At 42.5% G+C, this 27,347-nt stretch overlaps 1 protein-coding gene and 1 non-coding gene across 5 annotated transcripts in view; one reads left to right on the top strand and one right to left on the bottom strand.

Moving 5' to 3' along the window:
• Window positions 1-27,347, bottom strand: part of MAP2K6 (mitogen-activated protein kinase kinase 6) — a 128,967-nt gene that overhangs the window by 91,480 nt on the left and 10,140 nt on the right. Inside the window, exons 1-2 of one of the 4 annotated variants that reach the window (XM_049859904.1) lie at window positions 20,644-21,346; window positions 19,857-20,092 (exon numbers count right to left, since the gene is read on the bottom strand). The exons of 2 other annotated variants lie outside the window; for them this stretch is intronic. In XM_049859904.1, the coding sequence (XP_049715861.1) occupies window positions 19,857-20,010 (154 nt within the window). In that variant the 5' untranslated portion in view covers window positions 20,011-20,092; window positions 20,644-21,346. Of the gene's footprint in view, window positions 1-19,856; window positions 20,093-20,643; window positions 21,347-27,347 lie in introns of those variants that run through there. One more of the 4 variants, XM_049859908.1, reaches the window with a different exon arrangement.
• Window positions 24,210-24,320, top strand: LOC126063326 (U6 spliceosomal RNA). The gene has a single exon (XR_007514271.1). It is a non-coding gene; the product is annotated as a U6 spliceosomal RNA (small nuclear RNA).

Genomic DNA, 27,347 nt, shown 5'->3' with positions numbered 1-27,347 from the left:
GAGAAAAAGTTTGCAGGTCACTGCCTTCATCTGTAAAGAGCCCTGGTGGCGCAATGGTTAAGCACTTGGCTGCTAATCAAAACTTTTGCAGTTTGAACCCACTAGATGCTCTGAGGCAGAAAGATGTGGTAGTCTGCTTCTGTAAAGATTACAGCCTTAGAAACCCTATGGAGCAGTTCTACTCTGTCCTATAGGGTCACTATGAGTCGGAATAGACTCCACAGCTATGGGCTTGGGCTCCAGCCTTCGTCTACAGTCTAGTCTTCTGACACAAGGAAGCCATTCTATCAGCCCAGTAAGGGCTGCCCACTAGTGCCCATCTAGAAATCTGCACTCCTGCTCTGCCAGACACCTCTGCGCCACCTCGTCAATCCCATCAAAGGGCAGTCAGAGCGTCTCCAGGAGTCACTTTACTCCAGCAACCGACTTGGTGTTGGCTCCTGGGCTCTGACCTGGGCAGCTCAGACAGGCTGGCTGAGGCTGTCACTATGTATAATAACCACCTTTCAGCAACATGGAACAGCAACAGCACCAAAGCTCTCTCCAATTTGTTGTAATTGCATATGCTAACGTTAAGAACCAAACTAAGGTATTTCACGTAGTGCTGCCAATCAACTAATCTACTAACCTATTTGAGTTGTGGTTTTGCTTAATTAAATGTCCTTCATTCACTTGACTAGCTTGCTAAAACCTGACTATTGCATTTTAAAACTATTCCCTTATTTTGACTATTTCTTTGGAAAATTTTTGCTATGGTAGCATAAAATACAGGTTACTCTAAGAGCCCTTCTTATTTGCTTGCTTTAACCTACTTCCATCTCTGTGTTTTTAAATACAGAATGAATCTCTAATTTACCTTAATCTTTCGGAAGGGAGAAGATAAGGAAAGACATGGGAAGCTATTGCCACCTGAAATTAAAAATCTTCATATGAGAGAGACAAGACTTCGGAAACAATGTGAAATGCATGTACTTGCAAAATAAAACTTCTCTGTCCATCAGCAGAGTGCTGTCTCCACTTCAGTTATCTGGTACTGAATTGTGCATTTAAAATCCAGACATCAGGGCAGAAACGTAACAGGAAGACATCTTATATTTCCTTTTCCTTATTCCTAATATCATTAGGGAGGAGCCTTGGTGGCATAACAGCTTAGCGCTCGGCTGCTAACTAAAAATTTGGGGATTTGAACCCACCCAGTAGCTCTGTGGGAGAAAGACCTGACGATCTGCTCCCACAAAGGTTTACAGCCTAGAAAACCCTGTGGGGCAGTTCTACTCTACCACATGGGGTCTCTAGGAATCAAAATCGACTTGACAGCACCCAAAAGCATTGTTAGGTCTGAGTTTTTCAGTCTCAACACTACTACTAGTTGCACTGTCCTGCGCATTGCAGGATGTATAAGGCATCTCTGCTCTCTACCTGCCAGACACCAGTTGTGTCCCTCTCCCTCTTGAAGTTGTGATAATTGTTTTTAACCCAAAAAACTCACTGTCGTCGAGTTGATTCCGACTCATAGCGACCCAATAGGACAGAGTACAACTGCCCCATAGGGTTTCCAAGGAGCGCCGGCAGGATTTGAACTCTGACCTTTTAGTTAGCAGTCACAGCTCTTAACCACTACGCCACCAGGGTTTCCAATAATTGTCTCTAAAAATTGCCAAATGCACTGTGGGGGTCAGTTCCCTCCCCCAAGTTGAAAATCCCTGCATAGACTCTACCCCTTGCTGGCCCATCCACTACCTCCTTCACCCCCATTGCCGCTACTTTAGTTCAGGCGTTCATCATCTTTAACCATTCTGGACTATTATAATACCCTCCCAGCCAGTCTCTGGCCACCCACCTCTCACGGATCTCATCTATCCTCCAAACTGTATTGGATGGTGGGGTACACCACTGGAATCACTTTTAACCCCATAGTTGACAAGTCTTCTCCTGAAACTCCCCTCCCTGGAAAAGAGCCACCTCACCACAGTCGTGTACACCCCACAGGGTGGCCTGTATCTAGCCACCGTAAGTGCAGGGTATAACGGCCTGACCCCAGGCCGCAGGGTGGGACCACTCTGAAAGGCCATTCCAGCCCCAAGCATCCCCCTGGGATTGGCCGAGCCTTTTTTACAGCTGCTTCATCATTCAATTCCTTCCTCCCTCTGCCCGATTCTGTTTTGTTCACTCCCCTTCAGATGTTGATCCCAAGAACACTCCCCAGTAAATCTCCTCCATGAAATCCCCCTCTCCAAGTCTGTTTCCTGTGGGACAGGACCAAAGACACAGAGTAATCTTCCTAAATGACAAATCTGATCCTGTGGCTTCCTTACCAACCATCCTGCACTCCCCATAGCCTACACTGTGGGGCCTACGGGATAATTTTCGGAGTGGCATGCAAGGGCCTTCGTGATCAATGCTGTGCTGGTAAAGCCACTCTTTGGGAGAAAAAAATAAAAAGCCCTGATATATAGAGTTTGCTGATTTCCCTAGTGTGTTTCCACTACTGTCAATTCTAGCTACCGGTGGTTTAACAACCTGCTTTCAAAAGCGTTATTATTAGCTGCCGTTGGGCCAGCCCGCAACTCATGGTACCCCCACGCACAACAGAACAAAACACTGCCTGGTCCTGTACCTAAACCGTGATGGGTTGCAGAACCATAGGGTCTGTTGTGATCTATAGGGTTTTCATTGGCTGATTTTCAGAACTAGATAGCCAGGCTTTTTTCCCTATTCTGTCTTGGTCTGGGAAGTTCACTGATGGGAAGTTCACTGAAATCTGTTCAGCATTATAGCAACACGCAAACCTCCACTAACAGATGGGAGGTAGCTACGCATGAGGTGCACTGGCCAGGAATCAAACCTGTGTCTCCGACGTGCAAGGCAAGAATTCTACCACTGAGCCACCAATGCTTCAAAGTACTGGCTACTTAATAATCAGCAGGAACGAGGCACAAACCAGCTTCCAGCCTCTGACCACTCACTGTTCTTAACTCTCATTGTTCCTCTTTATTCATATTTCAGTTCCACCATGACAGTCTTGCAATGCTCAGACCACCAGGATGCGTTGGGCCCCTGTGCCCTTCTTCACGCTGTTTTCTCTATCTAGAATAGTTTTCTCTATCTAGAATAGTTTTCTCTATCTAGAATACATTGCCTTTCCCTGTCTGACTCATGCAAACCTATTCAATGTTCTAGATCCAGCTGAAACAAAATCTCCGTAAGTACTTTCCAGTCTGACACCCCCCATCCATCCCATTTCACTCACAGGTTAAATAGAAACATTGTCCCTTTGTGTCCACGTGCGCCATAAATACTTTCCTAACATAGTGTTTCTATTACTTTTTTTTTAAATATTTATAGAACAAAATCTAGTTATTTTATCTTATCTAGTTACAAAACTATACTGTTTAGCCCATAATTGTTCAGAGGGTAGGGTCATATTTATATTTAAAAGCTGATGCGTGGCACAGAGTAAGCTCACAAAACGTGTGGCTGAATAGATTAAAAAACTGGCCCCACTTCCCAGCTCAACTTTACCGTGAAATGTTGTTGTTGTTGGGTGGCATCAAGTCGATTTTGATGCCTAGTGACCTCATGTGACAGAGTAGAACTGACGGTTTTTCTTGGCTGTAATCTTTATGGAAGCAGATCACCAGCTCTTTCTCCTACGGAGCCACTAGGTAGGTTCAAGCCATCAGCCTTTCAGTTAGCAGCTGAGAGCTTAACCGTTTGTATCACCAAAAACAAACAAAAAACCCATTGCCATCGAGTTGATTCTGACTCATAGCGATCCTATAGGCACAAACCTACAGGGAGTAGAACTGTCCCCATAGAGTTTCCAAGGAGTGCCTGGTGGATCCTAACTGCTTACCTTTTGATTAGCAGCTGTAGCTTTTGACCACTATGCTACCAGGGTTTCCTTTGCGTCACCGGGGCTCCTTTTATCATGAAATACAGCTCTTAAGAGTCTCAGGGAAAGATACTCTATTTCCCAAATTTGAATAACGGGTTTGGCCTCGCACCCCTAAATGCTGCAGAGAGGAGAAGCATGGGTGGAGGCTAGACTGGAACACGACCTCTAACACTCGGTCCCAAGCCCAAGATTCTCTGAGTCAGGCTGAAAAGCACATACAAAATACAAGCAACATTTGCAGGCCTGGGGGAGATGGCACAGCTGGACCGACTGGTCACCTCCTCACTGGGCACCTTGGAGACCAGCCTTTTCAAGTGCTAGTACCTCAGGCTCAGGAGTCAGATCAGATGCTCACTGTGCTTCAGCTTTAAATCAAGTTACACAAACTCGCTCAGTGCCTGCTGCCTACAAAATAATGTAATTTTAAAATAAGCATAGAAATGTCAACCAACAACTCAGGGGAGTCTGAGAAATAATAATCAGCCTGGCTTTTAAGTCAAAAACAAAAAGGCGTCCCCCAAAACTACACAAAAGCAAATAATAATGAGAAACTCTTATATAGCACTTGCTTGCTGTATAACAGCTCTGTTCTAAGTGCTTTACATATATTAACTCATATACTGTTCACATCAGCCCTGTGAGTTAAGTACATTTATTATTTGCCTTTTACAGATTAAGAAACAGAGATGTTAATTAATTTTCCCAAAGCCACACAGCTAATAAGTAGAAGAGCTGGGATCTGAACATAGGCAGCATGACTCCAAAATCCATGCTCTTCATCATGCTATTAGAAGGAGAAAACCAGGCTCCTTGATAACTTCCACCACTATCATCAAGGGCTAGGTGATGTATCTTTCAAAGACTACAACCTGGTAGAGCTGGCCTTTGCCCTTGACCTTGGCACACCAGCTGTGCCCAACCAGCACTACAACACCTCAGTTGTCAAGAGTGGCTTTCTTTTAGCAACTTCAGCAAGTAGAAAAGCCATGAATCCCAAGGACAGAAGAAAAGAGATGGAGAAAAAAGGAAAGCACTGGCAGCTCCAGCAAGGTAGACAAATCCTCTGAGCAATGCTGCCAAGAGCCACGATGAGGGGAAACACCCAAGGATATCCACCCTGCAAGCAGTCAGTCCACTGACCAGAAGGGAGGAGGCTTCCCATTACCTGGAGATGGCAAAAAAAACTAAAAAACAGGGGTCAACAGTAGACATGCGTACCAGACCTCCTGGACTGGTTGAGACTGGAGGACTCCCCTGAGGCTATTGCCCTGAGATATTCTTCAATCCTTGAAACAAAACTAATCCAAGGTCACCTTGTAGCTAAAAATAGATTGGTTCAGGAAATAATTAATATCACCCATAAGTACTGTGCTCCTTTAAAAAATCATCTATGTGAGACCAAATGGTCAACAATTATTTCAAAACAAAGATGAGAACGTAAGGCGCCAAGGAAGCCAGATTAATGGAAATACAACAACCAGAACAGAAATAATGAGAATGTTCACTCATTGTGACAAATGTAACCAATGTCACTGAACAATCGGTGTAGAAATTGTTGAATGGGAACCTAAACTGCTGTGTAAAGCTTCACCGAAAACACAGAAAAATTTCATTTAAAAAAAGAAAAATAGACATGTGGCTGAGAAAAAAAATGCAGAAGAAAAAGACGGTGAAGAACAAAAAGAGCCTTGGCCATTGATGACTGCAATGGGAAGCGGTGCCAGGGCAGTGAGCAGCAGACATTCTGACCGCAGCGCAGCAGCAAGTCAGCGATGGGGAGACCAGTCCCTCTCCAACTGCAGGCTAGGACAGAAAGGTCCCACACAGTAGCAACATTTTATGGGCTATCCCTGCATGGTAGACCAGCAAAATCAACATGTTTCCTAAGTAAAAAGTTCTACTATATTTCAATAATAAGAAAAAAAGACAGTGGCTTTTAAGAGAGTCCCAGGAGAAACAGGGTTAAATTAGGTTTCAGTGCTTAGAGGGCTAAACTTGAGTTTTCAAGAAAAAAAAATTTTTTTACAATACAATTCATTTCTCCGGCAGGGCTAAATAATTGAGGTATTGCTTGATTTTATGGTGTGGCAAAGAGCCCTAAGGATATAAATTAGAAACAGGAAGACAAATGAGAGGTCAGCTATAACACTATTTAGACAAGTTTGTCATGGCTTCCTGGTGGAACAGGCATTTAAAGAAACCCCTTTGTTTCAGTTCTGGAGTCCCTGGGTGGTGCAAATGGGTAACCACTCGGCTGCACACTAAAAGGTTGTAGGTTCCAGTCCACTTAGAGGTGCCTCAGAAGAAAGGCCTGGCAATCTACTTCCAAAAAATCAGTCACTGAAAACCATATGGAGGACAGTTCTACTCTGACACACATAGGGTTGCCGTGAGGCCAAATCGACTCAACAGTAACTAGTGAGGTACTGGTACTGGTACTAGTACTGGTACTATCATGGCTTACTGATGAAATAGGCATTTAAAAATGCCCCCCCATCCCCACCCCATAGAAACCCTGGTGGCGTAGTGGTTAAGAGTTCGGCTGTTAACCAAAAGGTCGGCAGTTCAAATAGACCAGGCGCTCCTTGGAAACCGTATGGGTCAGTTCTACCCTGTCCTATAGGGCCACTGTGAGTTGGAAATGACTCAAAGACAATGGTTTGGTTTGAGCCTCCCCCCTACCTCTGCCATTTCAGTTCTAGGCTAACTGACTGACTTCCCTTCATCCCCACCCTAAGAGTAACTCAGTCCTTTTTTCTGCCATGTTCTAGGTGCAGGCTCTCAATTTGGAAGTGAAACTGTAACTCAGTTCTCTTTCAGCCATGTTCCAGGTGTGTGCTCTCAATTTGGAGTTGAAACTGCCCTGTCGGCCAACTGACTTCAACAATCTGGCAGGTCTGCAATTCCCTGAATTCAGCCCAGTCTCTTCCTTAGCAAGTCCCCCTAACCCTGGATCCCTGCTCCCACCTGAGTAAGCATCCCTGGGCTCCTGCTCACGCCTCTCCTGCCTTCATTAACTGACTTCCCTATGATCAGCCAAACTCACCCTTCTGAATGCCCCTTCTATTCCAAAATTACATCATAGTTTTCATTCCTCCTTTCCTCATCTCCTCCCTTTTCCCATACCTACCTCATTACCAAATTGCCTTTCGCACAACTATCCAATTTTATTTACCAAACCTACCTTTGCATATAACTCCTTTGTATCTAGGGAACAAGGGTTCCAATAACATAGCAGGGTATATAAATCACCCACATCATCAAGCCCTGCTACAAGTATCAAATGACTACTTCCCAGAACTGCATAATTCAATCCCTTCAAAGAATCATTGTTCAATATAGCAATTGAGTTTGCAAGCACCCATTCCCCAATAAGCACCAAACCCAGCAACTGTGAAAGGGTGGAAGAGGCATTCACATCTGTATTTTAGTGTCTGTGGGAGATATTAAAATAATGTTCAAAAGACAGTGTATAAGCAGAGCCAATGAGGTTGAGTGGCTCTGAAGTGTCCTGATCTAAGTCTGCATCCTTGCCCTGCTATTGATTAGCTCCATAACCTCAAAGAAAATGACTCAACCTCTCTGAGCTTCCGCTTCCTCACCTGTAAAATCAACATATACCTAACCGGATAGCGGAGCTCTGGTGGCGCAGTGGTTAGCTTGGCTGCTAACCAAAAGGTCGGCAGTTCGAATCCACCAGCTGCTCCCTGGAAACTCTATGGGGTAGCTCTACTCTGTCCTACAGGGTCAGTATGAGTCGGAATTGGTCTTAATAGGACAACAGCAAAGGATTAACAAGCTAACACATACAAGAGATCGGAGAAGTAATAAACCAAAACCCACTGCCGTCCAGTTGATTCCAACTCATGGTGACCCTGTAGGACAGGGTAGAGCTGCTCTCCATAGGGTTTCCAAGGCCATCTGACATAGTGCTGGAAGATGAGCCCCTCAGGCTGGAAGGCACTCAGAATACACAGTGGCTGCAACAGTGGGCCCAAACACAGCAAGGATTGTGAGGATGACACAGGACAGGGCAGTGTTTCGTTCTGTTGTACATACGGTCACTGTGAGTCAGAACCAACTCGTCGGCACCTAACAACAACAACAACCTTAACTGAAGGAGCCCTAGTGGTACAGTGGTTAAAGTGCTTGGCTGCTAACAAAAAAGTCAGCAGTTCAAACCTACCAGCCAGCTGCTCTGGGGGAAAAAGAAGTGGCACTCTGCTTCCGTAAAGATTCCAAACCAAAACCCACTGCCGTCGAGTAGATTCCGACTCATAGAAAACTTACAGGACAAAGTAGAACTGTCCTATGGGGTTCCCAAGGGGCAGCTGATGGATTCAAACCGCCAACTTTTGGATAGCAGTTGCAAGCTCTTAACCACTGCACCATCAGGGCTTCACATAAAGATTACAGCCTTGGAAGCCCTATGGGGCAGTTCTACCCTGTCCTGTAGAGTCACTACAAGTTAGAATCCACTCAATGGCAATGGGTAATTTTTACGGCAACAGACTGCCACATCTTTCACCCATGGACCAGCTGGTGGGTTCGAACCACCAACCTTTCTCTTAGCAGCCAAGCTCTGTAACCACGGTGACACCAGGGCTCCCTTGACACATAATAAACAAAATCAAAAAACAAACCCATTGCTGTCGAGTCGATTCTAACCTCACAGTGATCCTATAGGACACAGCAGAACTGCCACATACGGTTTCCAAGGAGTGGCTGATGGATTCGAACTACCAACCTTTTGGTTAGCAGCCAAGCTCTTATTCATTGAGCACCAGGCACCTGACACATAATAAAAAAATAGATACCTATAAAAGCTGGTGGAGAAACTGAGGTACAGAAAGTGACTTGGCTCACTCAGTCCTGCTACTACTGATTTAGCCCATGTAACCTAAGTCTTCATCCAGCAATTCAATCTCGCAGCGCTTAGCATAGTTTAGGCTTCCTGTGTGTGTGTCACTCAAAAAACTTGTTGACTTACCCAAATCCAGGCTGTATCCTTGTTCTGTGTTCTCGGTCCCTAGAAGAAGGCTGGAGTTGGGTTGCTTCAAAGTAAAGTGTCCATTACTGACTTGATTATATAAACTTGATATTCTTAGACAAAGTGATAGATCCACCTTCCCCCACCCCAGTTTCTATTAATCACCAGAAGAGACTAAAGCAATGAAAGCTAATCTAACTCAAAAGGAGGCAGCAGCTGGTGAGACAACATGCCACATACCCAAAATACCTTTGTTGCAGAGGAAAAAATAGTTTTCTTTTCCTTCTTGCTTAAACTCTTAACTCCTTAGATGTGTATCTGTTTGGTATTCACACACTCTGTGACATATGTATTTTAATGAATTGGAATAAATTTGCACTAAACCTACGAAGGATGCATTTTATACTGGAGTTGATAGTACAAATATCTCAAAATAAGGAAGAGAAACCTTCTAGAAGTTTACTTTTTCAGGACAGAGAATTACAATGCAGCCTGTCTCTCATCCAACCACCTATGAGGAAGAAAGCCATTGTGTGGGCTCTGTCTATCAACCCAGTTGTTACACATGAAACTGGAGGCTCTTCTGATTCTCTTTGTGGTACTCAGGTATTTACAGACAAGTCATTTGTTACTCAAAGAAAAGTGAATTCTTACAGGGAAATACCCAGGATGTAATGTGAAGAAGAGTGAAAGAGAAATAGAAAGACTGGGGCCTAACTGCTTCAGGTCCACCACTTGATGGTTATGTAACTCCAAAACAAGCTTCTCCATTTAAAAATATGCTCTCAGTCTGTTTTAAAGTCTGTCCGTCTGTAAAACAGGAGAAAAACCCTGCTCTGCTTAACCAAGTTTTTAATGAGGATCAAACAAAATTTTATCTACGATGATCTCTGTGAATCATTCACAAACCAAGGCAATGCTGTTCACATTTAACATTGTACTTTTGTTAAGTGAACCAGAATTAACTCACTGACAGAGCCATCAAAGGCTGAGCCAGCCCTTTTGCTTTTGAGGTCAGTCCGTAATCTAAGACTCAAGAGTTCTCTCGCTCTTCTTAACTTTCCTGAGTTGAGTTTCCTTCCTCTCTCTTACAGAGTTCCTAATCTTTTCCCAATGCAAAGGTACTTTTGATTTCCCATAAATCTCCATGTAAGGCAAGTTGGAGCCCCAGTGGTACAGTGGTTAAGAGCTCAGGCTTCTAACCAAAAAGTCGGCAGTTCAAATCTGCCAGCCACTCCTTGGAAACCTATGAGGCAGTTCTTCTCTGTCCTACAGCGTCAGTATGAGTCAGAATCGACTCGACGGCAATGAGTTTTGTTTTTTGGTTTTATAAGGAAAGTTAGTGGCATGCATGCAATGGCCAGCATGGCAAGGGCAGGGGACTTCTGTCATGCATTTGGCATCTGAGCCTCCTTCCTGTTTGGAGAATTCCACACTGAGTCTGCCACCCAGCATAAAAGTTAAAAATGCCGGATACTCACTTTCCCAGACTCCTTTGCAGCTACTGTGTGGGCCCAGGGAAATCACTATGACTTAGAAGCAGTTTTCAGTGATGTTCACAGGCAGGGACAGCACAGAATCCATTTTGGTATGTGACAATGGTAGTGGCGGCAGGTCCATCACATTTGGGGAGGCTTCAGTGCAGCAGTTCCCCTTGTCCAACATCAGTGGAACAAGCTGCATTTTGGGGTGTGTTTGGGGACTTTTTCTGCCTCTGTTCCCTCTGATCCTAGTTCTCTGACCCTCTGGGGGCTTTCATGAGCTACCCCCAAATTCTTTCAATGAATTCCTTTCTTGCCAAAATCAGCAAGAATCCATTTCTTTACCTTGTGACAAAGAACTCTCACTGACTCAGAAATTGTCCTCAAGGTACAAAGCCATCCAGGGTCAGCAGAGCACACTGCTCCATCCAGAAACTTTCAAATGAGGTACCATGAAACCTCATGACCTTATTCACAAGATACATTCCATTCGCAAGACATATTGCCCAGGGAAGCAGAGATGGAGGGGTGAAAAAAGGCTGAGAGTAACCAAATTATAGTGCAATGGTATAGAAAGACACACCTAGAAGGTGAGATTATCTAAAAGTATTTTAGGACTAACCCTACTCAGGCCTTTTACATGGAAGTATATCAGGGGGCAATGGTGGTTCAGTGGAGCCCTAGGTACAAGGCCAAAACCAAACAAATCAAAACAAATAACAGAAAAAGTGGGGCCCAGGAAAATGACTTGATACAGGTTACTAAGTTAGCTAACAACTAACCCAGGATCAGAGCCTGTGTGCCTGCCTTCTCAATCCAGTGTCTTTTCCATTTCCACAGCTACTGGCACACTCGGCATTACAAGAAGTCAGCCTTCACAAATACGTAATTCAGTGGCACTAAAACAGGTTTGATGTCTCTTTCAAAATGTCTGCCTCACTCCTGAGATTCCACTATTAAAAATATCACTTTATTTGCCGTGAGATCAGAGATGGTGCCTGGCTACCATTACTGAGCATTTTGATCAAAGATTCCATAGAATAATCATGATAAAAGGGGGGAAATGCAGAACAGAATTTCAAATTCTCACAGACTCTAGCCCTTCTGGAGCCATGGAGGGTGGATAAACCCCTTAAACTATTGCCCTGAGATAATCTTGGAAACTTGAACCAAAATTTTCCCTGAAGTCTTCTTAAAACCAAGCAATAGTTTAGCTTAACTAGTAAAAAAAAGTTCTGCCCTTAACATAGTTTATAAAGAAAATGTTCTACATTCTACTTTAGTGACTAGGGTCTGGGGTCTTAAAAGCTTATGAGTGGCCACTGGTCTCACACCACTGGGAAAAAGGGAGAATCAAGAAAACCAAAGACACATGGGAAAGATTAGTCCAAAGGGCTAATGGACCACAACTACCACAGCCTCCACCAGACTGAGTCCAGCACAATTACACGGTGCCTGACTACCACCACTGACTGCTCTGACAGGGATCACAATAGAGGGTCCTGGACAGAGCTGGAGAAAAATGTAGAACAAAATTCTAAGTCACACATACACTGAAAAAAAAAAAAAAAAAACAGACTTACTGGTCTAACAGAGACTGGAGAAACCCTGAGGGGATGGCCCCGGACATACTTTTAGCTTAGTAATGAAGTCACTCCTGAGGTTCAGCCAAAGATTAGACAGGCCCATAAAATAAAACGAGACTAAAGAGGCATACCAGCCCAGGGGCAAGAACTAGATGGCAGGAGAGGATAGGAAAGCTGGTAATAGGGAACCCAAATTGAAAAGTGAGAGTGTTGACACATTGTGGGGTTGGTAACCAATGTCACAAAACATATGTGTACTAATTGTTTAATGAGAAGCTAGGAAAAAAAAGAAAGGTCTGCCTTGAGCATTATGCTCTTTTAAGAATTATCTATATGGGATCAAATTGACATCTATGTGGGATCAAATTGACATCAACTTAAAAGGGGGCAGTTAGTCGTTAGGAGGAACAACTCAGAAAAGGAAGGTGAGAATGGTTGCACAACCCGAAGAATGTAATCAATGTCACTAAATGTACATGTAGAAACTGTTGAATTGGTGTATGTTTTGCTGTGTATACTCTCAACAACACAAAATAAATAAAATTTAAAGAAAAAAATTCATTAAGAGACAGAATTTTAATACTAAATATTAGGATGGACATAATACCAGAACACAGAACAATTATTTAAACTGAAGAAATTTACCTTCATAAAAAATTTTTTAAAAATTCATCACTTTATTTTAAGCCATTTTGCACTTGAACATTCAAATTCTTCTGGATGAATTCTCAGTTTAAGTTCTATAAACTACACAAATATGTACTTTACTAACTTTTTTTTTGTTCGACAGACATAAGATCTGAATAGAAATGAGGGAAAAATGTGGTATATCCATGCAGTGGAGTATTATTTAGCTATAAAAAATGAAGAACGACTATGTCCTACAACAAGGTGAATCTTGAAAATATTATGCTAAGAAGCCAGACACAAAAGACCATATGTGGTTTGATTCCATTTATAAGAAATATCCAAAATAGGCAAAGGCATAGAGACAGAAAGTAGATTAGTGGTTGCCAGGGTTTGGGGGAGGAGAAAATGGGGAATGACTGCTTAATAGGTACCAGGTTTCTTTTCGGGGTGATGAAAACATTCTGGAAATAGAAGAGATGGTTGCACAACATTGTGAGTGTGCTAAATGCCACTAAACTGTACTCTTTAAAATGGTTAAAATGGTGAATTTTATGCTCTGGGTCTTTTAACCCAGTTCCCATCAAGTAGATTCCAGCTCATGGCAAACCCGTGGGTGTCAAGGTAGAACTGTGCTGTACAGAGTTTTTTTTAAATAATTTTATGTTTAATTTCCTTATGTTTGTGTATTTTTCTAGATTTCTTTTTTTTTTTTTCCTTCTGTTATTGATTTCTAACTTTACTCTCGGGGGGGGGTTTAATGGCTGATTTTTCCGAAGTAGATCGCCAGGCCTTTCTTCCAAGGTTCCTCTGGGTGGGCTCGAACCTCTAACCTTTCAGTTATCAGCCAAATGCATTAACCATTTGGACCACCCAGAGACTCTTTCTCTCAATATGTGTGTGTGTGTGTATGTGTGTACAGGCAGTCCCCCAATTTACAACGAGGTTCCATTTCAACAACTCCATCGTAAGTCGGTTCTGATGTAAGTCAAATACCTCATTTTTTTCTTAGTTTTCATTGTTATTGCCTTTTATTATCTTTATAAAACTGTCTTTATTTGTCCTGGGGGGTTAGAAACATCACATATAAACTTATAGATAAATTTCAATATATACATACATAAAAAATACACAAATCCTAAGTATGGTTTGTTGTAACTGGAATATGTCATTCGTAAGGGACTACCTGTAGATGGATGGCTGGAGGGATGAATAGATAGAAAGACAGACAGACAGACTGATTCTGCAGGTACCACAAAAAGTTTCCATTAGAGGAGTGAGAGGAAAGGCTAGAAAAGGGAGATTTAATTTACCTAAGACAACCTCAGTCTACTTTACATGCTGACATAAATCTAGCCCTGGATACTGACTAAAAACAACTAACTTATTCAAAAGGTGCTTGCTGAGCACCTACTATGTGTCAAACACTGAGCCTGGTCCTGAGGATAAGACAGTAAACAAGACTGAAAAGTCCTTCTTAAAATTCTTTGCAATCTGTAAATAATCAGAGCAAGAGCCCCCATTCAGGCATTTATAAACTGTATGCTGATCATTTACAGTACAGTCATTATTACAAAAGAGCATTTCTTCCTTATTTCTCAAAGCAACCCCAGCCTGACAATTAGCATATCCAAACATTCTTTGGATCCAGAGAACCAGAGGACTGTGTTCTCCACAGGGGAGGAGCTGGGCTGGCAGAAGCTCCGGTGGGGCGGGGGGGGGGGGGGGGGGGGGGTGGAGAAGGGATCAGATTCAGATGAGATCTGTTAATTTGCAAACTTGTTATCTTTCCAAAGCGAAGTCTCCACAGAGGACAGAGACATGTGACAGCTGTTCACTTCTTTTAAAGTGTTTTTTGCAGTCTAACAACCTAACGCTCCAGCAGCACGTCTATTTTTTTTTTAAGTCAATTCCCGATGTTTGCAATGTATTTTCTTTTTTTTTAAACTTTTAAGGACCTAAGATCTAGACCGACGCATATAGCTGATCGTGTCCTTTTCTCAAAGACGTCACAGTCTCTCTTGGTCACATATTCGTTCTAGCATTTACAACTCAACACAGAGGCCATTGGTCCTCAGTAGCTACTGTTTATCTTTTATTCTTAGCAAAATGAAAACACATAAATGCTCTTTGGAAAACAAACACGAGTCCAATGATACCTAAATTCGTGTTATTATTACAGCATGGTTTAAGTGGTTAAATTCTTCCAAACTTCCACCCATAATCATAAAAGCATGGGTAGATTCCTGCAGCCCAACTGGAGCAGAGAAAAGGCGAAATGTTTGAAATAATTCCTCTGCTCCCATTCACTTGTCTCGGTTTTCTGCTTCTGTATTTTGTCTGACATCTCTGTATTCTCCACATTTTAGCCTTAACGTCACTTCCTAATCAAATTCGGCATTTCTCTGAAACAACTGAATGTTAGCCACCATCCAGTTACAGAAGAGGAAACAGAGGCCAGGCAGGTTAGAAGACTCCTATAAGATGGCAGAGCTGGTTAAGCCTACAAATAACTGGTTAATTTTTGTTCAGATGTGTTACTAAGTTTGTTGCTAAGAAAGACGCAAGACCGTAGACACGGACTTCGGAATTTTTAAGTTTAAAAACAAAGTTGAGAAATAATACTTAAAAGATTATATTATCTGTTTGTGAAATTTGGATGAGACCACCTCTCAGTTTGGTTTTGTGTTTCTTTCCCAGCTCTTGTATGACCAAAATAAAGGCCCTGCTTAGCAGGCATCCTCCTACCATGGAACATTCTCCTCTCTGAGATTAAGACTGACTTCAAAGCCTGGTCAGTTGCAGTCTCCAGCTCTAGAACACAGAGGCTGGGCTTTCTCTTCTGGAACAACTATCTTCCAAATGGCAGACACTCAGTTGTGAGTAGCTCTAGCCTGACCCTATGGAGGAAACAAATGGGGACAGCAGGTGAGCTCCCTGGTCCTCAGCAGGCAGGAATGGCAAGTTAGTTAACAAAAAAACAAAAGGCAGGGTGGGAGACATTCCATCTGAGGGAAAACTATATAATCAGACCTGCAGGCAAGCCCTGTTGAACAGACCCAAGTGCATTAGTGAAACACCAACAAAATGTCATTAGGAGTTGAGTCATCAAATGCTGGTTAAAGAAAACTACACTCAATACTAATCAACCCATGCAAACACTGGTCCCTGCAAAGGTTGTTGTTGGTGGTGGTGGTTTTTTTTTTTTCCCCCTAACTGATAAAGAAAGCCTGTCGTGGACGTGCCAAAAGAGAGCTCTTCAAAGCCAGTTTGGCTCTCCATTCCACACTGAGCTCAGAATATTAACAAAAACCTGTTGCTAAGGGACAAAGATGCAGAGTTGAGTCTAAAATACAAAATTATGCTAATTTAGCTGCTGGAAGAAACCTTCTCAGTACTACTTTGTATTGTGTATCTGAGTCAGAAAATGCTTCCTGACTCAAAAGGCTCCCCACACTTTGGTCCCTGACTAGTTCTCCTGCCTCATCTCTCCTTCCTCTGCCAGACGGCCCCCTCCTTCCCACCACACACAACTTCAGGATCCCTGGACACTTCATTTCACAATGTTCCACACACCACGTGGTCTGCTTTGACCCCCACTCCCACCACTACCACCCCAACAACTGCTGGTGGACTCACCCATTTACCGTCCAAGAGTTAATCACTTTTCCTTTGAGTTATCAATAAATAGGAGCACTGGTGGCACAGTGGTTAAGTACTTGGCTGCTAACCAAAACGTTAGCAGTTCAAATCCACCAGTCGCTCTGTGAGAGCAAGACGTGGCAGTCTAGTTCCGTAAAGACTACAGCCTTGGAAACCCTATAGGGCAGCTCAATGCCATCCTATAGGGTCGCTATGAGTCAGGATCCACTCAATAGCAATAGGTTTAGGTTTTGTCTTCTTTTTTTTGATATCATTAAATAAGAGGCCTGCTGGTACAATAATTAAGTGCTTGGCTGTTAACCGAAAGGTCAGCAGTCCAAACCTCCCAGCTGCTCTGCAGGAGAAAAGACCTGGCCATCTGCTCCCCTAAAGATTACAGCCTAGGAAGCCCTATGGGACAGTTCCACTCTGTCCTATAGGGTCACTGACTCGAAGGCACACAACAACAACATTGTTAAATCAAAAATATTGGTTTACACGTCTGTCCCCCATTAGGCTAAGAGCTTCTTAGAAGCAGGATCATCGCTGTACACATTTCCCAGGGCCTGGCAGTAAACTCCACAGAGAAGCACCTGATCAATCTTCAGAGAAGGAAGAGGTGGATGAATGAATGGCTGCATGCATGATTTAATACAGCCATTCAATTTTCTGAAAACCATGGGATAAATGGAGGTTCCGACTTCCACTGTGCTTGGTGCTCTCATTTAATTTTGTTGTTAATCGCCATGAAATCAGCTCGGGCTCAGGGCAACCAGTTTCGGGCAGAGCAGACCTACATTCCATAGGGTTTTCAAGACTGTGACCTTTCCAACGTACCTCTGGGTAGGTTTGAACCACCAATCTTTGGCCTAGTAGCCAAGCACTTAACCTTTCGCACCACCCAGGGACTCCTCCTGGCTCTAGTTTATTTTTTATCTTTTATCTTTAAGCCTCAAGGGTTCGTTTCTGCTTTTATAGGAAGAGTGGGAAAGCTCCCCCAGAAAGTCAAAGGTTGGCTTAGATAGCCCAGGTGTGAGTGTCAAGAGATATGTCTTCCAGACCTGGCTCATGCCCACCTTGGCCCTTCCAGCTACTTAACCTCCCATTACCTATTGCCATCCAGTCAATTCCAACTCACAGAGGCTCTACAGAACAGAGTAGAACTGCCCCATAGGGTTTCCAAGGCTGAAAATCTTTGCAGGAGCAGACTGCCACATCTCTCTCCAGAGGTGCTGAATTCGAACCTCAGGCCTTTAGGTTAGCAGCCAGGAGTTTAACCACTGTGCCACGAGGGCTCCTTTACTTAATCTCGAAACCTCCCAAAACTCATTCCCATCAAGTCAACTGCGACTCATAGCAACCCCACAGCACAGAACTGCCCCCATAGGGTTTCCAAGGAGTGGCTGGAGGATTCGAACTGCTGACCTTTTGGTTAGCAGCCAAGCTCTTAACCACTGTGTGACCAGGGCTCCTATTTATTCTCACTGGGTCTTAACTTTCATCTATAAAATGAGGTGGTTGGCCTAGGTGATTTCCAAGGTCCTGCTGGATTCTAATTCTAATCTAAGCTCTGGTCTTTACATTTTGCCAGATATTTACTACCCAGACGCTATACCACATATTCTTGGGCAACTATCACATCACCAAACAATTAGTCTTGTGTTTATTACTTAGCCATCAGAAAGCACCAGTGTCTTTTCTATTGTTCCCTGAGTTTGAGAGCATTGATTCAGTTTGTTCAACAGATGGTATTACTGCTCTCTTGACTGTTCCTTATAAAGGCAACCAGCAATAGAACAAATAATAGCATTTTTTATGGTCTCAGGCTATTCTACTAACAGGGTATACGAGAGAATCCAAGGAGGGAGATGCTTCTCTTTCCTTAAAAAAAAATATTTTTTTTTCCTTAAAGACCACGTTATTTATTATTAATAGTATGCAACTTTATAATGAGTTTTTATTAATAGAATGATGTAAAACATAAGAGGTCAAGATACTATCAAAGCTTCACTCAGGTATAAGCCTGTTGTTGTTGTGCACCGTCCAGTGGATTCCAATTCATAGCGACCTTTTAGGACAAAATAGAATTGCCTTATAGAGTTTCCTAGGCTGTAATCTGTACGGAAGCAGATTGCCATGTCTTTTCTCCCGAGGAGCAGCTGGTGGGTTCAAACTGCTGACCTTTCAGTTAGCAGCTGAGCACTTTAACCATTGCACCACCAGGGCTCCTTCAAGTATAAGCCTAACCAACCATATTCACTATGTTCATTTTTTTTTTTTCCAGGCATTTCCTTCTAGTCTGCTTATTACTGCAATCAATTTATCTGTCCCACCTGTGGCTCCAACACAGATAACCTGTTTCTACAGTACCTGTAAGTGGGCAGTGGGCCACATGGTTACTCCTTATATACATAGGGGTGGGCACCTGACTCAGATCCAGCTAATCATCAGATTTTTTGTTTGTTTGTTTGTTTTTGCAAGAGGCAGAATTTGGCCTCAGACCAGAGATTGTAACTAACCAAAGAGTGGTGAGCACTGAAACTATAAAGTCATATAGACACGGGGCTAGTGGCACTCTTAAATCACGCGCATGTTGATGAGTTAGCAAAAAGCCTTGTCTGCAGAGGAAAGCTGACAACAGAAATGACAGAGAAAAGCAGAAATGAGGAACTCTGTGAAGGGAGGGTGAGAAAAAGGGAGAAGGCAGAGAAAACCACCTGGCATTACTCAGTTCCTACTCCACCCAGCGGTACCTCCTGCAATTGGATTCATTGACATTTCCCTAATACTCTTTTACTTGAGTTAAAACAATAAACATACAAATACGCAAACATAAGTATATTTGTAATCATATTGCCTATACACTTATATTCATTCTTCCTGGGTATTAGGCATTGTTCCATGTGTGTCATTGCCCTCTTTTCATAAGCTTATTGCATCAGGTGTATATCTGATAATTCCCTTAAGCTGTTCCCTTATACAGTAAAGTGGTTTCTATTTTTTACTATTTTGGTATTGTAGTTGCATAGTGAAAAGCACGAACTTTGTATGCATGAACTGTGTTCAAATCCCAGCCCTGCAACCACTAACTGTATGATCTTGGGCTAATTATTACCCTGAGTTCCAATTTCTTCCTTTGTGAAGTGGGGTAACACCACCTACACCTCTCAGGTTTCTATAAGGATCAGAGCCAATACGTAAAGTGCTTATCACAAAGCCTGGCCACATAGTAGGCACTCAATAACCACTAGCTATTATAGAATCCAAGGAGCCCTGATAGAGCAATGGTTAAGTGCTCGGCTGCTAACCAGAAGGCTGGTTGTTGGAATCCCATCCAGTGGCTCCATGAGACAAAGATCTGGCTACGTGCTTCTGTAAAGATTACAACTAAGAAGACCCTATGAGGCATTTCTGCTCTGCCACATGGGATCACTATGGGTCAGAACTGACTCGATGACATCCAAAAGCAACATCATAGGCTCCAAAGCCATTGCCGTTGAGTTGATTCCGACTCATGGCAACCCCATGAGTAGAACTATGCTCCATAGAGCTTTCAAAGGCTATAATCTTATGGAAGTAGTTTGCCAGGACTTTCTTCCTCTATACTGCTATAAACCAAAAAACAAACAAACCTCTTGCCATCGAGTATGGAAATACTGGATCAAAGGGCATGACAGCTCCACAGGTTCTTGACACTCCCCGATTGCTTTCCCAAAGACTGAGTATCTCTGTATCTCCCTTAAATACTCTTAGAACAGAGCCCAATCTTTCCTCCAGCACTTGCATTCCTTCTTTCCAGCCTTGCCGTGGACTTAGGTGTCTAAGATTCACAACAGCTTTTCACATTGGACCGTGTTCACCTCCTACCCTGAGAAAGAAAAACCAGTGGCTAGTTTCAGTCTTAAACCAAGTGGCCTGACAATCCAGCCGATTTACTACTTCCTGTTTTCCTCTGACTCTGTGGGTCCCACTTAGAGAGCCTCGCACAGGTACTCAGCGCGGAGATAAGTCTGGGCTCGTTTTAAACAAGCCCCAAACTAGTTTCTGTTGCTCTTTTTCTGTGTACTTCCCCAGGCTTCTTTTGAGTGCATCAACACACAATAGCCAAATGCACAAAGATTTCTTCTGAGGCTGAAAGAAACAGCGAGGTGGAGCCTCAGTTCATCAGGCAGGGCTTGTCTAGCATGCAAACATTACTGCCTAGGCTCTGCACCCTGGTTTCTCAGTCCCTTTTATTCTCTGGTTGGTGTTTTTCAGTCGACTCCTCTGCTTATTATTTCTTCCGGCCCCTTCCATGCTGACTCCTCTAATTCTTGACTTTCTGCCTCTCTTCTGCTGCCCACCTGCCCTTTTGTTATTTGAATCACCTGTCCCAGGACAGTCCACCCAGCTCTGAGGGGTGGCACAGCCTGAGCTTACCTTCCTGGGGCTTTCTCAGAGTTGCCCACCTGTTGTCCTGTGCCCTTGAAGTCGGCTGACATCCTCACACTGGCAGGGCAGTTGGAATGAATGCAAACTGGGAAAGTTTCTTCACACTAATCTTAGCCCCAACCACTTCAAACAACATGCCCAGACAATTTCTTCCCCTTTGTTCCTTCTTATGAAAATGATCCAGGTATTTTTAAAACATAATTTTATACGAAACATAGTCAGACCACATTAGGAAAATAGACCTGTTTATTATGAGTCGGAATCCACTCGACGGCAACAGGTTTGGTTTTGGTTCTGGTATTAACTCTAATAAGGAGCCCCGGTGGCACAGTGGTTAAAGCGCTTGGCTGCTAACCAAAAGGTCTGCAGTTCAAAACCCACCAGCCGTTCCACAGGAGAAAGATGTGGCAGTCTGCTTCCATAAAGATTACAGCCTTGGAAACCCTACTGGTCAGTTCTACTCTGTCCTATAGGGTTGCTATGAGTTGGAATCTACTCAATGGCAGCGGGTTTATTAACTCTAATAAGTATACACGCGGTTGAAAAGACCTTTTGTTAATAATCACTATTGTGAGAGCTTGGTAACACTCAAGTAGTACCTTTTTTTTTTTTTTAAAGGCTCACAGACCTTTTCTAAAAATAAGCTTTGCTTGGCTACAGATCCTTGGTTCTTACTTCCGTTCCCTTTTAAGTTTTATTCCATTAGGACTAGAACGTTTGTTACAACGGGTAGGGTGCCCCTTCCCCCCAGCCTCCAAGATGCATCCCTGTATCCTGACATCAAAGCTGCTTGTGATAGCCACTGAGAATGTAGATCTCATGACCCCCAAACCCTAATCACATTTTTGAAGTCAATATAGCAACAGAGTTTTTTGGGTTCCCCCCCTCCAAATTCTAATACAACACTCCCAGTTTAGAAGCATTCAGTCTCTCATTACGGACAGAAACCCAGAAGAAAGAGCAGGTAGTCGGCTGGAGGACCAGATGGCAAGTGTCTTATTTTACTTCCTCATTCTCATGAAAAGAGCCGCCCTTAAAGCTGTATTAGACCAAGTTAACGTCCTCCCAGTACCAGCAGGCTCTCCTGGTCTTCCCAGGTGGAATTATGCCCCTCAATTTCCTCTGTGTCCTGCCTGTATCTTGAACCAGAATTTACATGCATATCACACAGACCACCATTAGGTTACTACTCATTCTTCTATGCACCTAGGACAGCGCAAGGTACAGATTATTCAACTGCTCAGTAATGCTTATTAAAGTCAACCAAGAAATTGAACACACACATACACACACATAGAGGAATCCCTGTGTGGTGCAAAATCAGCCATTGAAAACCCTGTGGAGCAATATTAGCCAGTAGGAGAAATGAAGTCCCGATACATGCTACAATATGGATGGAGCTGGAACACATTATGCTGAGGGAAATAAGTCAATCACAAAAGGACAAATACTGTATCACCTCACTTATATAAAAAGACAAGAAAAGGCAAATGTATAGAGAACAAAGTTTATCAGTGGTTACCAGGGGCAGGAGGCAAGGGGAAAGGCGGGGTTAACGGTGATGGAAATATTGCATTGATTAAGGGTAGGATTGCACAATTGATTATTGTAATTGTCAATAAGTTGGACACCTGTAAAAAGTTGAATTGGCAATAGTTGTATGATTGATATATTTACAATGACAACAAAAAGAGTAGCTGCCGAGGCTGCTTATGTACAACCAAAAACACCATAGGATTTCGTTTCTTCATTTGGAGTTTTAGGGTCATGGTTTCATGGGATACCCAATTAATTGGCTTAATAACATTTTTAGTGCCTCTGTTCTATCTCCTAGTTTGATGCATGGTGCCTGGGGTCTTAAAAGCTTGCAAGCAGCCATCCAAGAAACAAAAATTGATCTCAATTCGCCCAGAACAACAGAAGGAGAGTCAGGAATTGGAGAAGGATATGGAATGTGTGGCTAATTGCCTCCATGAACAATTGGTTCCTTTGCCATGAGACCAGAAGAACTGGATGGTGCCCAGCTACCATTACTGAGCATTTTGATCAAAGATTCCATAGACGAACCCTGATCAAAAGGGGGAAAATGCAGAACAGAATTTGAAATTTTCAGGCTTCCTGAAGCCATGAAGGTTGGATGAACCTCTGAAACTAGCACCCTGAGATAATCTTTAAATAATAAACCAACAATATTCCCTGAAGTCTTCTTAAACCAAACAACAGTTCAGCTTAATATAAGAAAGGTCTGCCTTGAGCATTATGCTCTTTTAAAAACTATATGCAATCAAATTGACAACAACAACTCAAAAGATTAGATAGGAACCTTAGGGGCAGTGAATTGATGTTAATGGGGGAGGAACAACTCAGGAACGGAGGGTGAGAATGGTTGCACAACTGGAAGAATGTAATCAGTGTCAAAAATAATACATGTAGAAACTGGTGAATTGGTGTATGGTTTGCTGTGTATATTCTCAACACCAACAATAAAACAAATGAAATTATAAAAAAAAGAAACTTTGTGGAGCCCAGTTCTACTCTGACACACCTGGGGTCGCCATGAGTTGGAGTACACTCAGCGGTAACTGGGGGTCATGGTGGATATATATACTCTTCCCCGCAAACTAACTAGCTGTCTCTCTTGGGTGTATATAGGTCACATCAGAAAGAAAGACTATAATTTGAAGTGGAAAAAAATTATTTGAACCCTATCATAACAAAATTTCCCAATCTCATTCTTAAACCAACTCCAGAGTTAAATCTGCATTTTTCCAGATATTTTCCCCCTAAAAATAGAAGCTCATTCAGGAACAAGGTGCTGAGTGAGAAGATTCAGATGAGGTAGCTGGCAGGTCCTGTCTACCTGGCTGGGTCAGCCGTTCTCTTTAACTGCACAGCAAGGTAGGGCAAAAGCTGCCCTGTGGCTCGCCTAGCGCTGACTGAAAGTGAATCAGTTCATCTGCCTTCCCCACTCTGGTGACTCTCAGTTGGACGAAGTCACTGAGGAAAGAGAAAGTGACTAAGTACTAAGTACCTGGAGAAACTAATAAAAACCCAAAAACCAAACCCAGTGCCATCGAGTCGATTCCAACTCATAGTGACCCTATAGGACAGGGTAGCACTGCCCCATAGAGTTTCCAAGGCACACCTGGCGGATTCAACCTGCCGACCCTTTGGTTAGCAGCTGTAGCACTTAACCGTTATGCCACCAGGGTTTCCGGAGAAACTAATAGAAGCTGGAAAAATAACATACAGCAGAAATAGTGAAAGAACAGCTTACTGTGTGCTCAAGAGTTGTGGGCAGGGTGTTTTTGAATCAAGGAAAAGGTTAAGCACTTAGCTGCTAACTGAAAGGTTGGTGGTTCAAACCCACCCAACAACGCTGCTGAAGAAAGGACCTCATGATCTACTTCCATAAAGATTACAGCTTAGAAAACCCCATGGGGCAGCTCTGCTTTGTTATACGGGGTCATTACAGTCAGAAATCCAACAACATCAATTGTATTAAAAAATTTATCTTTCAAACTATATTTTTCAGAAATTAAAAATAAAAAAAAGTACTTGCTTTGGTAGCACACACACTAAAATTGGAAAAATTCAGAGAAGATTAATTAGCACAGGCCCTGTACAAGGATGACATGCAAATCTGTGAAGCTTTCCATATTTTTTTAAATAAAGTTTTATTGGAACACCAAAAAAAATAATAAGAACTCCCTTGCCAGTATCCAATATCATGCTTGAAAAAGTAACCTTTTGGAGTGCCACTCCTGAGGGAAGTAAAATGAGAATTCAGAAGTACATTGCGCCCCCGGATACTCTTTTATTTCAGAACTGAATTCACGCCTGAAGTTCACCCTTCAGCCAAAGATTAGACCCGTCTATAAAACAAACAATAACACGTGTGAGGAACGTGCTTCGTAGTTCAATCGTGTATATGAGGCTAAAGGGGCACACCAGCTCTAAAGCAAAGACAAAAAGGCAAGAAGGGACAGGAAAACTGGATAAACAGAAACAGGGAACCTGGGGTGGGGAAAGGGAGCATGTTGACACATCGCAGGTGGGCAACCAATGTCACAAAACAATTTGTGTATATTGATTAATGAGAAACTAATTTCCTCTGTAAACTTTCACCTAAAGCATAACAACAAAAAGAAGTACATTGAACAGTTTGTTTTCCCTTCTTTAATTGATTCCAGACAATTCTAGAAAAGGGAAAAGCACTAAGAAATAGAAAAGCAGGTTAGCAGGTTACAACACATGAAAACTACAGCTGTGACCGTGCTCTGGAAAATACTCTCTAGCCTAGCTAGACATTGATTAGTAAACCAACAGCTTGTTCATATAATTACAATGTGCCTATGAATCTGGTTGATAATGATAAACTTGTTTAAACATTAACCTCTAGATTTCCTGGAGTTTCCACAATCCAAAAAACACCTGAAATTGTGAGACACCATATACTACATTTATTAGCCTACTGAGATCATAAGCAATAACTATAATACTGTATCTATTTTGGTAAGAAAAAAGGAAGTTCTTGGAAAGCGTAAGTAAGGTCCCTAAGCTCCAGGTATTTTCTGGGCCACGTTCTTCTTTTAATTCTTTTAAGGAATTTTTCTGTCTCTGTTAAGGTTCTGTTGCCACCACTGGATACTTCCAGTCAAGATTTCTTCTCCATAGCAACTTTGGATCTAGGATACATTTTTTTTTTTATCATCAACTTTCAAAATCACGTTGATCCTTCCACAGCCATTGTGAAAGCTTTCCTGATCTCCTCATTCATAGAGCCTTCCTCTTCGTAGTACCTCTTCTAGGGCGTATTTAGGATTCTCTCTTGTATTCTAGACATTTTTGCGCTTTTTTTTTTTTTTCTTATATCCTGCCGGAATATAGGTTCCTTAAGCACTAGAGTGAAAGAAGAGTGAAGCAAATTTAAGTTTATGCATGTGAAAGATGGACAATGAAAAGGGAAGAGAGAAGAAGAATTGATGCATTCGAAGAATACTGACTATACCGTGGACTGCCAGAAGAGCAAACAAATCAGTCTTAAAAAAAAAAAAAACAAACCCACTGCCGTCGAGTCGATTCCGACTCTTAGCGACCCTACAGGACAGAGGAGTACTGCCCCATAGAGTTTCCAAGTCAGTCTTAGAAGAAATAAAACCAGAATATTCCTCAGAAGTGAGGATGGAGAGTCTTCAGCTTTGGACAATAGGAAAGACCAATCGCTAGAATAGGACATCGCGTTTGGTAAAGTAGAAGGCCAGGAAATAATGTGAGAAGCTCTTAATGATATGTATCGACACAGCAGCCACATCAATGAACTCAAGCATGCCAGTGATCATGAAGGTGGCACAAGACCAGGCGACATTTTGTTCTTTCATACACATAAAAAAAAAAAAAAACATAAGGTCAACATAAATTGGGGCGGCAACAACAACAAAACAACATCATAGCACAATCCTCGAACTCATTCAATAGATATCTGTTGAATAATGAATGCCAAACACTGGTGAAAAGATACTACAGACACGATCTTACTTAATCTTCATAACAAACCCGTGCATGAGTGTATCTCCATTTAGCAGGTGAGGAAACTGATGCTAGAAATCAAATAGATTTTCCAAGGCTGTATAGCTCATAAGCGGTAAAACAGGGTTGAATTCATTTCTGTCTAGTTCTACTAGGCATAATGTCTTAAACATAACAACGGATCAAAAACGTATCTGTTGAATTGATCTAAATAAATCCCTTATCCAAGTTTTCTCTAAGTATGTGCACAGCCTTTGGAATTTTTTTTTCAAATGTCAAAAGAGTTTGGGGTATAATAAAGGGCTAAAAAGTTGGGAGAATATGCTAGCAAAGTTTTCAAATGTCCTAGAAAGGTTGTCTCTATGTATTCACCGCGAAATAATAATTCTCCTAGTCTTCACCATTCTGTTACCGCTGGTGCTTCAGAATCTAGCTTTGCACTTGTCTCTATCGCATCTCATCCCACGTAAGCTTGGAGGACAGAAGAGAGTTGTTGTTGTCGTTGTTGTTAGCTGCCATGGAGTCATGGCGACCCAGGAGGGGAATAAAAACCTGTTATTTAATATCCAGACGTCAGCATGGGATCACGGGAGACAACTAAAGCACAGGCTGGACTGTTCAGCTTTGGTTGGGAAAGAAAGCCGAGGGAGAGAATTCACCGGTTTAAAAGGAAATTTGTTTCCAACACCCCCTGCCTCCTCTTCCACAGACAGAGGGAATTCCAGTTTCCTGCACACTGTCCAGCACCAGAGGAAAACAGTGGAGACCTGGGTTCGTTCACAATTCCAAAGAAACTACACTTGCTATGTTTACATAGAAATAACCAAGAAGAAAGGAAACACGAAGTCACAAAGGGTCTGCCAAACTAGCAGTGTTCTTATCAGTTTTAAAACAACTTAGACTTGTAGCTGATAAAATCAGTATTCCTCACTGATGCTTTAACATAAAATTCCTGTATACACAGACCAGTATCTATCAGGACACATCTGTCATTATGTCGTACTGTGGTGGCTTGCATGTTGCTTAAAGCCTGGGAGCTCTGCCATTGGTATTTCAAATATCCACAGGGTAACCAATGGTGGACTGGTTTCAGCTCAGCTTCCAGACTGAGACAGACTAGGAAGAAAGGCTTGTAATCTATTTCCAAAAATTAACCAATGAAA

Source organism: Elephas maximus, chromosome 19 (genome assembly GCF_024166365.1).
Source record: "Elephas maximus indicus isolate mEleMax1 chromosome 19, mEleMax1 primary haplotype, whole genome shotgun sequence".
Taxonomy (NCBI): domain Eukaryota; kingdom Metazoa; phylum Chordata; class Mammalia; order Proboscidea; family Elephantidae; genus Elephas; species Elephas maximus.
This window is presented reverse-complemented; position numbering and strand designations above follow the sequence as displayed.